Source organism: Nyctereutes procyonoides, unplaced genomic scaffold (assembly GCF_905146905.1).
Source record: "Nyctereutes procyonoides isolate TBG_1078 unplaced genomic scaffold, NYPRO_anot_genome, whole genome shotgun sequence".
Classification (NCBI taxonomy): Eukaryota; Metazoa; Chordata; class Mammalia; order Carnivora; family Canidae; genus Nyctereutes; species Nyctereutes procyonoides.
The window spans coordinates 12134607-12147205 of NW_026575024.1; the positions used below are offsets into that span (position 1 = coordinate 12134607).

The following is a 12599-nucleotide window of genomic DNA, read 5'->3' on the forward strand; positions in this document are numbered from 1 at the left end:
AAATGACCAGAGGATTTGAACAGACATTTTTTCAGGATATACAGATGGCCGGGGCACCTGGGTGGCTCAGTAGTTGAGCATCTGCCTTTGGCTCAGGTCATGATCCCAAGTTCCTGGGATTGAGTCCTGCATCAGGCTCCACAGGGAGCTGCTTCTCCCTCTGGCCGTGTCTCTGCCTCTCTCTCATATAAATAAAATAAAATGACATAGAGATGACCAACGGGTACATGAAAAGGTTCTCAATATCACTAACCATCAGGGAAATGCAAATCAAAACCACAATGAGACTTCACCTCATTCCTGTTAGAATGGCTGTCATCAAAAATAACAAACGTTGGCAAGAACGCACAGAAAAGGCAACGCCTGTGCACTGTTGGTGGGAATGTAAATTGGTGCAGCCACTGTGGAAAACTGTGTGAAGGTTCCTCAAAAAAATTAAAATAGAACTACACTACATGATCCAGAAATTCCACTTCTGAGAGTGCCTGAGTGGCTCAGTGATTGAGCACCAGACTCTTAGTTTTGGCTCAGGTCATGACCTCAGGGTCATGGGATCCAGCCCCACCTCCAGCTCTGTGCTCAGCTTGGAGCGTGCTTGTTCCTCTCCCTCCACCTCTGCCCGCCCCCCCGCAATCCTCTGTCAATGCATATGCACACACACTCCCAAATAAATAAATAAAATCCTTTTTTAAAAAATTCTTTTCTGGGTATTTACCCAAAGGAAATGAAAGCACTAACTCAAAAAGGTATTTGCACCATATTCACTGCAACATTATTCACAAAAGCCCAGACATGGAAATAACCTAAGTGTTCACCAATAGATGAATGGATAAAAGAAAATGTGGTATGTGTATACAATGGAGTATTATTGAGTCATAAAAAAGGGAAAGCCTGCCAACTGTGACAAAATGGACTTTTTTTTTTTTTTAAAGTAGGCTCCAGGGGATCCCTGGGTGGCTCAGCGGTTTAGTGCCTGCTTTTGGCCCAGGGCCTGATCCTGGAGTCCTGGGATCGAGTCCCACATCAGGCTCCCTGCATGGCGCCTGCTTCTCCCTCTATGTCTCTGCCTCTGTGTGTGTGTGTGTGTGTGTCTCATGAATAAATAAAATCTTTTAAAAAAATTTAAAATAAAAAAAGTAGGCTCCGTGCCTAAATGGAGCTTGAACTCATAACCCCCACATCAAGAGTCACATGCTCTACTGAGCCAGCAATGTGCCCCTGGATGGACCTTGAGAGCCTTATGCTAAGTGAACACCATATGAGTTCATACTTATATGCAGAATTTAAAATAAAAACAAACACAAAAAAAAATACATCAGAGTTCATAGATACAAAGAACCAATTGGCAGCTACCAAAGGTGGGGAATTAGAGATTCACAGAATGGGTGAAAGGAGTCAAAAGGTAGAAAATTCTAGTTATAAAATAAGTAAGCCACGAGGATACAATGTACAGCACAGTGATTCTAGTTAGTATAGGGGACACCTGGCTGGCTCAGTCAGAGGAGCAAGCAACTCTTGATCTTGGGACTTGTGAGTTTGAGCCACATTTTGGGCACAGAGATTACTAAAAAAAAATAAATAAGTAAATAAAATAATAATACTTTATTACGGGGCACCTGGCTGACTGTCATTATGCAACTCTGGATCTCAAGGTCATGAATTCAAGCCCCATGTTGGGTGTGCAGCCTCCTTAAAAAAAAAGTTCTGATGACAAAAAGAATCTGTAATTATGTGTAGTGATGGATGTTAACTAGACTTACTCTGATCATTTCACAATAAGTATATATTATAAAGTACAGATGTTATTATTATTCATATATATATATTATTCATGTTACATATCCAAACCTAATGGTAATATGTGAACGTTCACCAAAAAGTACACTTAAAATGAGTTCACAGTAAGTTATACCTTACATGCTCCATGCCCAGCATCGAGCTGAAAACAAGCCTTGACCTCATGACCCCGAGATCACGACCTAAAACAAAATCAAGAGTTGGAGGCTTAACCAAGTGAGCCACCAAGGCACACTAAAACTGCACTTCTGCTTAGATCCCAGGAGGTTGCTTTTAGGGACAAAGCCACACTAGTCCCAGGGAACCTAGGAAAATGTAGCTTTCTCAGGGCAACCATGCACAAACTTAATTTGGGGCTTCTATGACAAAGAAGAAAAAAATGTAATAATTCTTGTAAAATGTGAAAAAGCTAAGTGGGAAAAAGTCAAATACATCACAATTCAAATTATGTGAAAAAACTTAGGGACACCAGGCTAGTTCAGTCGGTAGAGAATGCAACTCTTGATCTCAGGAGTTGTAAACTCAAGCCCAACATTGGGTACAGAGATTACTTTAAAAGAAAATCTTAAAGCACCTGGGTAGCTCAGTTAGGCATCTGCCTTCAGCTCAAAAATCATGATCTCAGGGTCCTGGAATCAAGCCCCGCACGGGCCTCTCTGCCCAGCAGGGGAGTTTGCTTCTCCCTCTCTTCTCTATTACACACACACACACACACACACACACACTCTCTCTCTCTCTCTCTCTTGCTCTCTCCCTCTCTCTCTCATGCTCTCTCCCAAATAAATAAACAAAATCTTAAAAATAAAACAAAATTGGGACACCTGAATGGCTCAGCAGTTGAGTGCCTGCCTTTGGCCCAGGGCATGATCCTGGAGTCCCAGGATCAAGTCCCACATTAGGCTCCCTGCATTGAGCCTGCTTCTCTGCCTGTCTCTGCCTATCTCTCTCTGTTTTTCATAAATAAAATCTTTTAAAAAATAAAATAAACGGCAGCCCAGGTGGCTCAGAGGTTTAAGGCCACCTTTAGCCCAGGGTGCGATCCCAGAGACCTGGGATCGAGTCCCATGTCAGGCTCCCTGCATGGAGCCTGCTTCTCCCTCTGCCTGTGTCTCTGCCTCTCTCTCTCTCTCATGAATAAATAAATAAAATATAAAAAAATAATAAAATAAAATCTTAAAAAAATTATACATACCCTAATATGTAGAAAAACTAAAAAATACACTCCAAAATGTAAACAGTGGTAATTCTGTGATGAACATTCGGACATTTTTGTTCTCATATTCTAGGATTTTTCTGATACCCTACAACTATCTATATATGTAACACATTTCCAATCACAAAGCTATTAAAATTTTATATTTTTAAATGACTGTCAAAGGTAATTAAAGCTAGGCTCTCAAAGGAGCTTACATATTAATATTAGTTAGAAGATAAGACACAACTGCGATGCAAACTACGACCTATAATCCCTTTGCTGCAGTTCTGAAATCCAAAAGTCTATAACCTGGAGTCCATGCTGGAGCCCAACTCGGGGCTTTGAACCCAGGACCCTGAGCTGAGATCAAGTGTCAGATGCTTAATCTACTGAACTACCCAAGCACCCCTGAAAGTTGTTTGTGTCAAACTCATTTGGCATCAAAACCTGGCCCAAACTGCCTGAGGTTATAGTGTCTCACTTAATATATAAACTTGTTTTACTTAAGAAATGCTAATGTGGGCAGCCCAGGTGGCTCAGCGGTTTAGCACGGCCTACACCCCAGGGCGTGATCCTGGAGCCCGGGATGAGTCCCACGTCAGGCTCCCTGCATGGAGCCTGCTTCTCCCTCTGCCTGTGTCTCCGCCTCTATCTGTCTCTCTCTCTCTCGATTACATAACTAAAACCTTAAAAAAAAAAAAAAAAAAGAAATACTAATGTGTCTGACTGCAGAGTAATACTCCACAACCCACAGGGAATGCTGCATAATCCACAGTATGTGCACCCAGAAAGAAACCCTGAAACACATTTGTCCCCTGGAGTTGAGATGTCAAATGAATCACAGACCGTAACTTAACTGCTAGGAAGTTAACAAGAGAGTTACTTGACCTACATTTGCATGTGGGCCAAAATTTCCAAAAGGCTCTCTTTAGCTGAACTTGAAGAATACACAGAATTGGAAAGGCAAAGTAGAATGATACCCATCTTATATAAGAATTAGTGTGAGCAAAATAACAGGAAAGGTACATTAGCTCCTTTGGCGAATAGAGGTATTGGAGGCTGAGATCAGATCCTACAGGTTCCTCAATACTTCAATGAAGGGTTTCATGATTTAATGTACAATAGGAAGTCATTGAAGTTTTTTGAAATGGATCAAAACTTAAAGTGGAGTATATGAACTTTGGGCTGGTAATGGTTTCCAGAGTGGAGGCGAGAAGAACAAGTATCTGGACACTTTTTTTTTCAATGAGGGGAAGGGAATAATGCCAGATGTTTTGTATGTATATCATTGCATATAGTAATCATTTTACATACAAGGAAACTCAGATTAACTTGCCCCAAGTAACATAATTAATAAAAATCATATCTGGGCGCTTGGGTGGCTCAGTGGTTGAGCATCTGCCTTTGGCTCAGGGCATGATGCTGGGGTCCTGGGATCAAGTCCCACATAGGGCTCCTCACAGGGAGCCTGCTTCTCCCTCTGCCTATGTCTCTGCCTCTTTCTGTGTCTCTGATGAATAAATAAATATTAAAAAAAAAACAGAAAACAAAGCAATCTGACTTTATAGGTCTACTCTCCTACTAACCAAGGCTATCTCTCAGGGGGAAATAAAAATGACAAGGACTTTACTAGAGTGGCAATACCAGGGATAGTAATAGAAAGGACACCTTGCCAAGGAAGGAGGAAAGGAGGAAGACAGATACGGGCTATAGCTAATGCTGTGCTTGTGCAGCATATCCCTCCACAACCAGAAACTACAAGCTTCTAAGGAGACTATTTGTTTGAAACTATCCATATTCTCCTTACTAGTCTTTTTTCCTTTAATTGGAAAACATTTTTACCATAACGAAAGCCATATTCTGATTTACCAGATTCTTCCACCTATCTATTCACTTCCTCTGACCCAGCACAAACCACCCTATGACATGAATATCAAGTCCCACTCAACCAGACACAATTTATTAGGAGGCTACCCTTTCTGGGTTTTATATTAAAAGTTTGGGAAACGCAGGGATGCCTGGTTGGCTCAGTCGGTTGATCTTGGAGTTTATCATGGGTTCTACACCCATGCCAGATGTAGAAATTTTTTTAAATCGTTTTAAGATTTTATTTTTACAGGCAGTCGGTTGGACATCTGCCTTTGGCTTGGGTCATGATTCCAGAGTCCCGGGATAGAGCCCCACATTGGGCTCTCTACTCAGCGGGGAGGTTGCTTCTCCCTCTTCCTCCTCTTGCTCATGCTATCTCTCAAATAATATTTTTTCAAAATACGATTTTATTTTTACATAATCTCCACACTCAACGTGGCGCTCAAACTCAACCCCGAGATCAAGAGTTGGATGCTCCTCTGATTGAACCATATAGTCTTTAAAAAAAAAAAAAAAAAAAAAAAGTCTGGAAAATGCTACACATTATATCCCCCCCGCCCCCCACTTTTGGAGTCTTCAGGAACTCAAACAGTTAAGTTTTCAGATTAATGTTGCTTAAATCCAGAATTACCCCTCCATTGCTTGGCCACAGAACTACTTTATTACATAAAACTTTGGAAAGCTGTGATTTAATCAGTGCATTTTCTATTCTTTCTGTGTTGAAATGCTCAATCTGACAAAGTTTGGTGTTGTCAAGCATAATCATTTACATCAGTGTATATGAGCTATTAAAACAAAACAAAACAAAACAAAAACAAAACAAAACAAAACAACCCAGGGCAGCCTGGGTGGCTCAGCGGTTTAGAGCCTGCCTTCGGCCCAGGGCATGATCCTGGAGACCTGGGATCAAGTCCCACATCGGGGTCCCCGCATGGAGCCTGCTTCTCCCTCTGCCTGTATCTCTGTCTCTGCCTCTCTGTCTCACAAATAAATAAATAAAATCTTAAAAAATAATAATAACCTTGTCTTTCTTTGCCACACAAATCTGTTCTACCTTTTGAGATTTATGCAAGGCAGGATGTTAGAAACTGTGTACGTATGTGTTGGGAGCATTATAGAGATTAACTGCATCTATTCTGTTGAAATTTTTTTTTTTAAATAATATACTTTATTTTTTTAAGTAGGCTCCATCGCCAGCTTGGAGCCAAAGCAGGGCTTTGATTTCAAAACCGTGAGTGAGATCAAGACCTTAGCCAAGATCAGGAGTCCCACACTTAACCTACTGAGCCACCCAGGAGCCTACTGTTGAGTTTAATACACTCCTCAGAGTAATTCTCTATTTCACTAACTTTTTTTTTTTTAAAGGGAGAAGCAGGCTCCATGCAGGGAACTCAACGTGGGACTTGATCCCAGGTCTCCGGGATCACACCCTGGACTGCAGGTGGCACTAAACCGCTGAGCCACCCAGGCTGCCCCATTTTTTTTTTTTTTTTTAAGATTTTATTTATTCAGGGATCCCTGGGTGGCGCAGCGGTTTGGCGCCTGCCTTTAGCCCAGGGCGCGATCCTGGAGACCCGGGATCGAATCCCACATCGGGCTCCCGGTGCACGGAGTCTGCTTCTCCCTCCGCCTGTGTCTCTGCTTCTCTCTCTCTCTCTGTGACTATCATAAGTAAATAAAAATTTAAAAAAAAAAAAAAAAAAAAAGATTTTATTTATTCATTAGAGACACATAGAGAGAGGCAGAGACACAGGGAGAGGGAGAAGCAGACTCCATGCAGGGAGCCCGACGTGGGACTTGATCCCAGGACTCCAGGATCATGTCCTAAGCTGAAGGCAGAGGCTTAACCGCTGAGAAACCCAGGTGTCCCCCCACCTCTTTTAAGATTTATTTTAGGGTGAGAGTACACATGTGTGCAAGTAGGGGATGGGGCAAAGAGAGAGGGAAAGTGAGAATTCTCAAGCAGATTCCTTACTGAGCTTGGAGGCCCACACATGGCTTACCCCAGGACCCTGAGATCATTAGGAGCAGAAATCAAGAGCCAACCACTCAACTGAGCCATCCACGCAACCCCCACTAACTTTCTTCATTATGTTCTTAAAGCACTATACATACCTCTGCCAAAATCTCCTATAGTCCTCATAATTATTTCTATTACAAAACCAAACTCCTGGGGCACCTGGGTGGCTCAGCTGGTTCAGCAACCAACTTGTGATTTGGGCTCAAGTCATGATCTCATGGGTTGTAAGAGTGAGCCCCAAATCAGGTTCCACAGAGGAGAGTCTGCTTAAGATTCTCTCCCTCTGTCCCCTACCCCCCACATGTGTAAGCTCGTGAGCCCACACACATGCTCTAAAATAAATCATAAAAAAAAAAAATTCCAAACTCTACCATGGCAGAGTCCTATGCAACTGGGCACCTGTCAACATCATTTATCTTCCTTTGGCTTCTTTTTGGCTGTAAGTTCAAGCCACAAAACCCTTCCCTCTGTTGTGTGAACCAACCAAGACAGTATCCATGGCTGTAATAATGCTCTTCCTTCTAATTTGATATTGGGTATCATTCAGCTGTTAGCCCACTGTGAACTCAAAAAGGCCTTCCACCACTCTCATTTATTCTCATTACACTATTAATAGCAGTAACTAGCATGTAAAATATCTTTGATATACTTGTTATCCTTATTGTAAGCTCCTTAGGGCAAGGACATTGTATGTCTTATCTCTGTAAGCCAAGGATTTTATCATTGCCTAGCACACGTAGATACTCAGCAAGCATTTGTTGAATGAACTAAGGGATAAGTCAATATGTCAGTCAACTAGCTAAAACAGGAGTTCCCAGGGTGTATTAAAGACTATTCTCTGAGGATCAGTTATGAGGAGCCCTAACATGGGAACTCAGTTACATCTGTAAGATAAACAAATAACAACTTACCGACCATAATTAACTTCTGTTCATTCAAGTGTTTCAAGAAAGAACCGAATTTGAAATTTATCCTGTTACTGTTCGTATATGCCAGTGCTTATTACTTTCTGCTTATACTTTCGTTTCAGTGCTTTGCACTTAGTGTCCCACCTGCCTGAACAGCTCTGCCTCCAGAGCTGAATGGCTCACTGCCCATTTCATTCAGGTCTCTTTCCAAGGTCATCTCTTTTCAGAGATCCCTTCCTGAACCATCCTATCTAAAGAGAACCCACCTCAGTCACTTTTCATTCCCTTACTCTATTTTTCCAAGTTCCAAATTTCCAAAATTTATAAGGCATATTACTTTCCATTCTTGTTTACTGTGCTTTTCTTGCCACTAGACTCGTAAGTTCTAGAGTACGGGCTTTGTGTTTTGCTCACTTCAATCTCCTTAGACCTTTACAATAGTGATAGGTACCTACTACTTATTTCTTGTACTACTTTCAAATGCTGCACTCCCTTTATTGATTTTTTCCATCAAAAACATTTTTATCATTCTACACATCTGCTCTGTGACAAACAGGAAGTGGAGACAACGGATTCTAAGACCACATGATAGAATGACCCTAAAATGACAAAGTTGAGGTACTAATGTAGGACTGTTTTTAAGTTAAAAAAGAAAAAGGAGGGGCAGCCTGGGTCGCTCAGCTGTTTTGCGCCACCTTTGGCCCAGGGCGAGATCCTGGAGACCTAGGATCGAGTCCCCATCAGCCTCCCTGCATGGAAGCCTGCTTCTCCCTCTGCCTGTGTCTCTGCCTCTCTCTCTCTCTCTCTGTGTCTCTCATGAATAAATCAATAAAATATTTAAAAAAACAAAATACAAAGAAAAAAGGGGCAGCCTGGGTGGCTCAGCAGTTTCGCCACCTTTAGCCCAGGGCCTGATCCTAGAGACCGGGGATGGAGTCCCACGTTGGGTTCCCTGCATGGAGCTGGCTTCTCCCTCTGCCTCTCTCTCTCTCTCTCTCTCTCTCTCTCTCTCTCTCTCTCTCTCTCTCTCTCTCATGAATAATTAAATAAAATATTAAAAAAGAAAAAAGTGGGGGAGGTACCGAGGTGGACCAGCTGGTTAAGCATCTGCCTTTAGTTCAGGTCATCTCAGAGTCCTGGGACGCAGCCCCTCCTCGGGCTCCCTGGGTCAGGAGGGAATCTGCTTCTTCCTCTCCCCCTCCCCCAATTCATGTTTATGCACTTTCTTTCTTAAAAAATAAAATCTAAAAAAAAAAAAAAAATCTGTAAGCTTAGCCTTGACTTGGGAAAGCATGACAAATTAGGTAACTACAGAGAATACTCCACAGGTTTTCACAATATATGGGCAAAATCAAGATCTAATTAACTAACTTGGGGCAGCCCAGGTGGCTCAGTAGTTTAGGGCCGCCTTCAGCCCAGAGTGTGATCCTGGAGACCCGGGATCCAGTCCCGGGATCCAGTCCCGCATCGGGCTCCCTGCATGGAGCCTGCTTCTCCCTCTGCCTGTGTCTCTGCCTCTCTCTGTGTCTCTATGAATAAATAAAATCTTTGGGATCCCTGGGTGGCGCAGCGGTTTGGCGCCTGCCTTTGGCCCAGGGCGCGATCCTGGAGACCCGGGATCGAATCCCACATCGGGCTCCCGGTGCATGGAGCCTGCTTCTCCCTCTGCCTGTGTCTCTGCCTCTCTCACTGTGTGCCTATCGTAAATAAATAAAAATTCAAAAAAAATATTAAAAAAAAATAAAATAAAATCTTTAAAAAATAATAACTAAGCTAATCTGGCCACTGGTGAAAGTACTAGGACTTTTTAAAATTTAGCAATATGTAAATGTAGAAAGTGTCATTCATTTTAAAATAAAGATTCAAACTAGAAATGGGAAATTCATTCTTTTGCATTTATAGGAGGGGTGATACTCTACTTTTTCCACAGATCTTTGGAAATCTCTACCAATTCAGTTAAAAAAAGAAAACAAATGTACCACAATAAATCATTGATGAGAGACTTATCTAAATTCCAAGTTCTTCTTGTTGAATGAATGGCTGGACCTAAGTCTAGCCTCTTCCCATAGGCCCTCAGTTATGGATGAAGACTTTTGGAATAAAAGCTCTGCTTTCCAAGGCCATCTCACAGACATCTGTGACATAAGCTGATCCAAGATCTGTGCCTTTTCCTTAGATATTTCCTCCACATTAGAGAACCATTCCTGAGTCCTTACATCTGGGGAAAGGGAAAGAGATCCAATGAATGAAAACTATCTGGCACACACATATCAAAAACATACCCAACACCTCCACCCTTTCTTGCCCCTCCCGCCCCCCGCTGCTTTCTAATCACAGGAACAGACGACTTAGAATCAAATCCCAACTGAATATTGTCTACAAACCCCTATATGATCTGGCCCCTGCATACCTTTCCTTTCTTCATGTGCTACTGTAGCAAACTGGATTTTCCTCCAGTATTCTAAGTTTGTTCCTGTCCTCAAGCTTTTGTATTTTCTATTCCCTCTGCCTGGAATGCTGTCCCCTCACCTTTCCATGGCTAATCTCAGCTCGAATGACATCTCTCCAGAGAAGCCGCCTTTTTCTTTTAAGAGATGGGGGAGGGTGGGAAGATGAGGAGGGGCAGAGAATCCTAAGCAAACTCTGCAACCAACATAGAGTCCAACACAGGGGCTCACAACCCTGAGATCATGACCTGAGCCAAAATCAAGAGTTGAACCCTTAACTGACTGAGCCACCCAGGTGCCGCCCCCCAGAGAAGCCCTTTTCATCTCTCACATCACTCTTTCACTTGTCAGTCACTATCTGAAATTATCTAATTCATTTATTCGTATCCCTGTTTCTTTCTCCCACTAGCATTTAAGCTCCCCAAGAGAAAGGACCTTGTCCATTTTTATTTCTTCCCTGTACTCCCAGAGATTAAGTGGATGCTCTATAATTATTAAGTGAATGAAGGAACAAATTAATTCCAAAGCTAGAGCACTGTTCTCAGACCCATATGATCCTGTATAGGAAACCCTCTGTGCCAACCCCCAAATAGCAGAAATCAAAGTAACCAGATGGGAAGAGAAAACGCCCTTACATTGATAGAAGTCAAAGTGTCTTGGGGGGAACAAGGTAAATCAAGAGTCCCAGAAATTATGCAGAAAGTGGAGACACACAGGCAGGTAAAAAAAAAAAAAAAAAAAAAAAAAATCCAAGGATGGGGAGGGGAGTCAGGGGAGGAGAAAAGAACACAGGTGGCATCCAAGAGTAATAAGTTCTCCTTCGGCGCCCCCAGGGAGTAACAGCATTTGTGCAACTACCACGTGTAAGCACTCATCCCCAGAATACAGCAGGAAACAAGACAGGCCAGGTCCTTGCTCTAGCAGTTTACAACCCAGCGGCCGAGGAAGACCAGGAACAACTCCAACTCCAGTGAGTGATAAATGCAATTAAGTAAAAAGCTGAAACAAAAAAGTTCCTCAGAGAAGTTGGTCAAAGAAGGTTTAAAGGGCGTGAAACCTAAAGGACGGGGAGCCAGCCTCGCAAAGCTCTGATGCTGGTAATTCCCAAGCAAACGAAAGGTACGTCCAAACGCTCCATGGCGGGCAGGGGCTTGGAGCATCTAAGAAAACAGAGTCAGCGGTATGGTTACAGGAGAAGAGGCGGGCACTATGTAAACCACGGTCGCGACCCCGTGGCCCCTCACGCCCACCCGCGAGGCGCTGTTTTCAACCCCACCCTGCGGGTAAGGAAAAGGGGAGACCCCGAGGGATGCACCGACTCGCCCTAAACTGCCCTCCTGGGGAGAGGCCAACCCTGGAGCGACCCCAGGCCTTCTAATTCCAAAGCTCACGCTCCGCACTACCACGCTCCCGCGTCTCCCCCGAGAGCGAGACCCTCCATTCCCGGGCAGGTGCATGGATCACAACGCAGTCCTCAGACGGCTCAGCAGGGTGAGATCACGATGCCCATTTACAGCCGCGGAGACCGGAGCGCACGGAGGTTAAAGCTCGCCCTTCTCAACCACAACGCGGGGCCGGGGGCCGGGGGCCGGGGGCGAGGCCGTCTGGGCGGCGGCCGGCCGGGGTTCCGCAGCCGGGCCGGACAGGCCTCGCCGCCGCACTCCGCTCACGTTGCGGGCGGCCGGGCGCGACCAGGACGGACGCGAGGGCGCGACCAATGAGAGGCGGCCTTCCCGAGCGGCCCGGCGGCGGCGCGGCCAATCAGCACGGCGCTCGAGGGGAAGGGGCGGGCGCTCGGGCGGCTCGCGTTAGGCCGCACCTCAGGGGGCCCTCGCCCCTCACAGGCCCCGGGGCCGTCCGGGCTGAGGGCGAGCCCGGAGACGCCGCCAGGGGAGGCGAGACCCGCCCACGCAGGCAAAGACCTCGCCCCAGGGCGCCGCCCGAAGCACCGGCCCACATTCCGCTCCGGCCCAGAGGCGCGGTCCTTGCTTCCCAGAGCTCGGAAGTGTCACAAGCGCCGCATCCCTCCCCCGGCGGGGTCCCAAGAGGCCACCCTGCCAGGCCGTGCACGCCCCCGCGCCTCACCTCTTGAGGATACGGGAACGGAGAAGGGAATCTCAGCCGCGAGGTGTAACCGGCACTACCCACCCCTGCTGCCGCTCCGCCTCACATTCAAACCCCGGCAAAATGGCGCGGCGGCGAGGCTGCGGCCCGGGCGCATGCGTGAGCGGGGCAGAGGCGGGGGGCGGGGCCAGGAGCGCTCAGGCCCCACCCAAGCTCGACTGGCCAATCGCGACCGGCTCTGTGTGTGTGCGCTGACGTCACGAGCGTCGACGCGCCTTGGCTCAGTCCGCCGCCGCGGA

The 12599-nt window shown here is 45.3% G+C and overlaps 1 protein-coding gene across 4 annotated transcripts in view; it reads right to left on the bottom strand.

The window, feature by feature from the left end:
- Window positions 1-12446, bottom strand: part of CSE1L (chromosome segregation 1 like) — a 45770-nt gene extending 33324 nt beyond the window's left edge. The window contains exons 1-2 of one of the 4 annotated variants that reach the window (XM_055301526.1): window positions 12322-12445; window positions 9769-10007 (exon numbers count right to left, since the gene is read on the bottom strand). In XM_055301526.1, the coding sequence (XP_055157501.1) occupies window positions 9769-9781 (13 nt within the window). In that variant the 5' untranslated portion in view covers window positions 9782-10007; window positions 12322-12445. Of the gene's footprint in view, window positions 1-1912; window positions 2448-9768; window positions 10008-11627; window positions 11780-12321 lie in introns of those variants that run through there. The other 3 variants (XM_055301530.1, XM_055301541.1, XM_055301536.1) reach the window with 3 other exon arrangements.
- Between the last annotated feature and the right edge of the window lie 153 nt (window positions 12447-12599).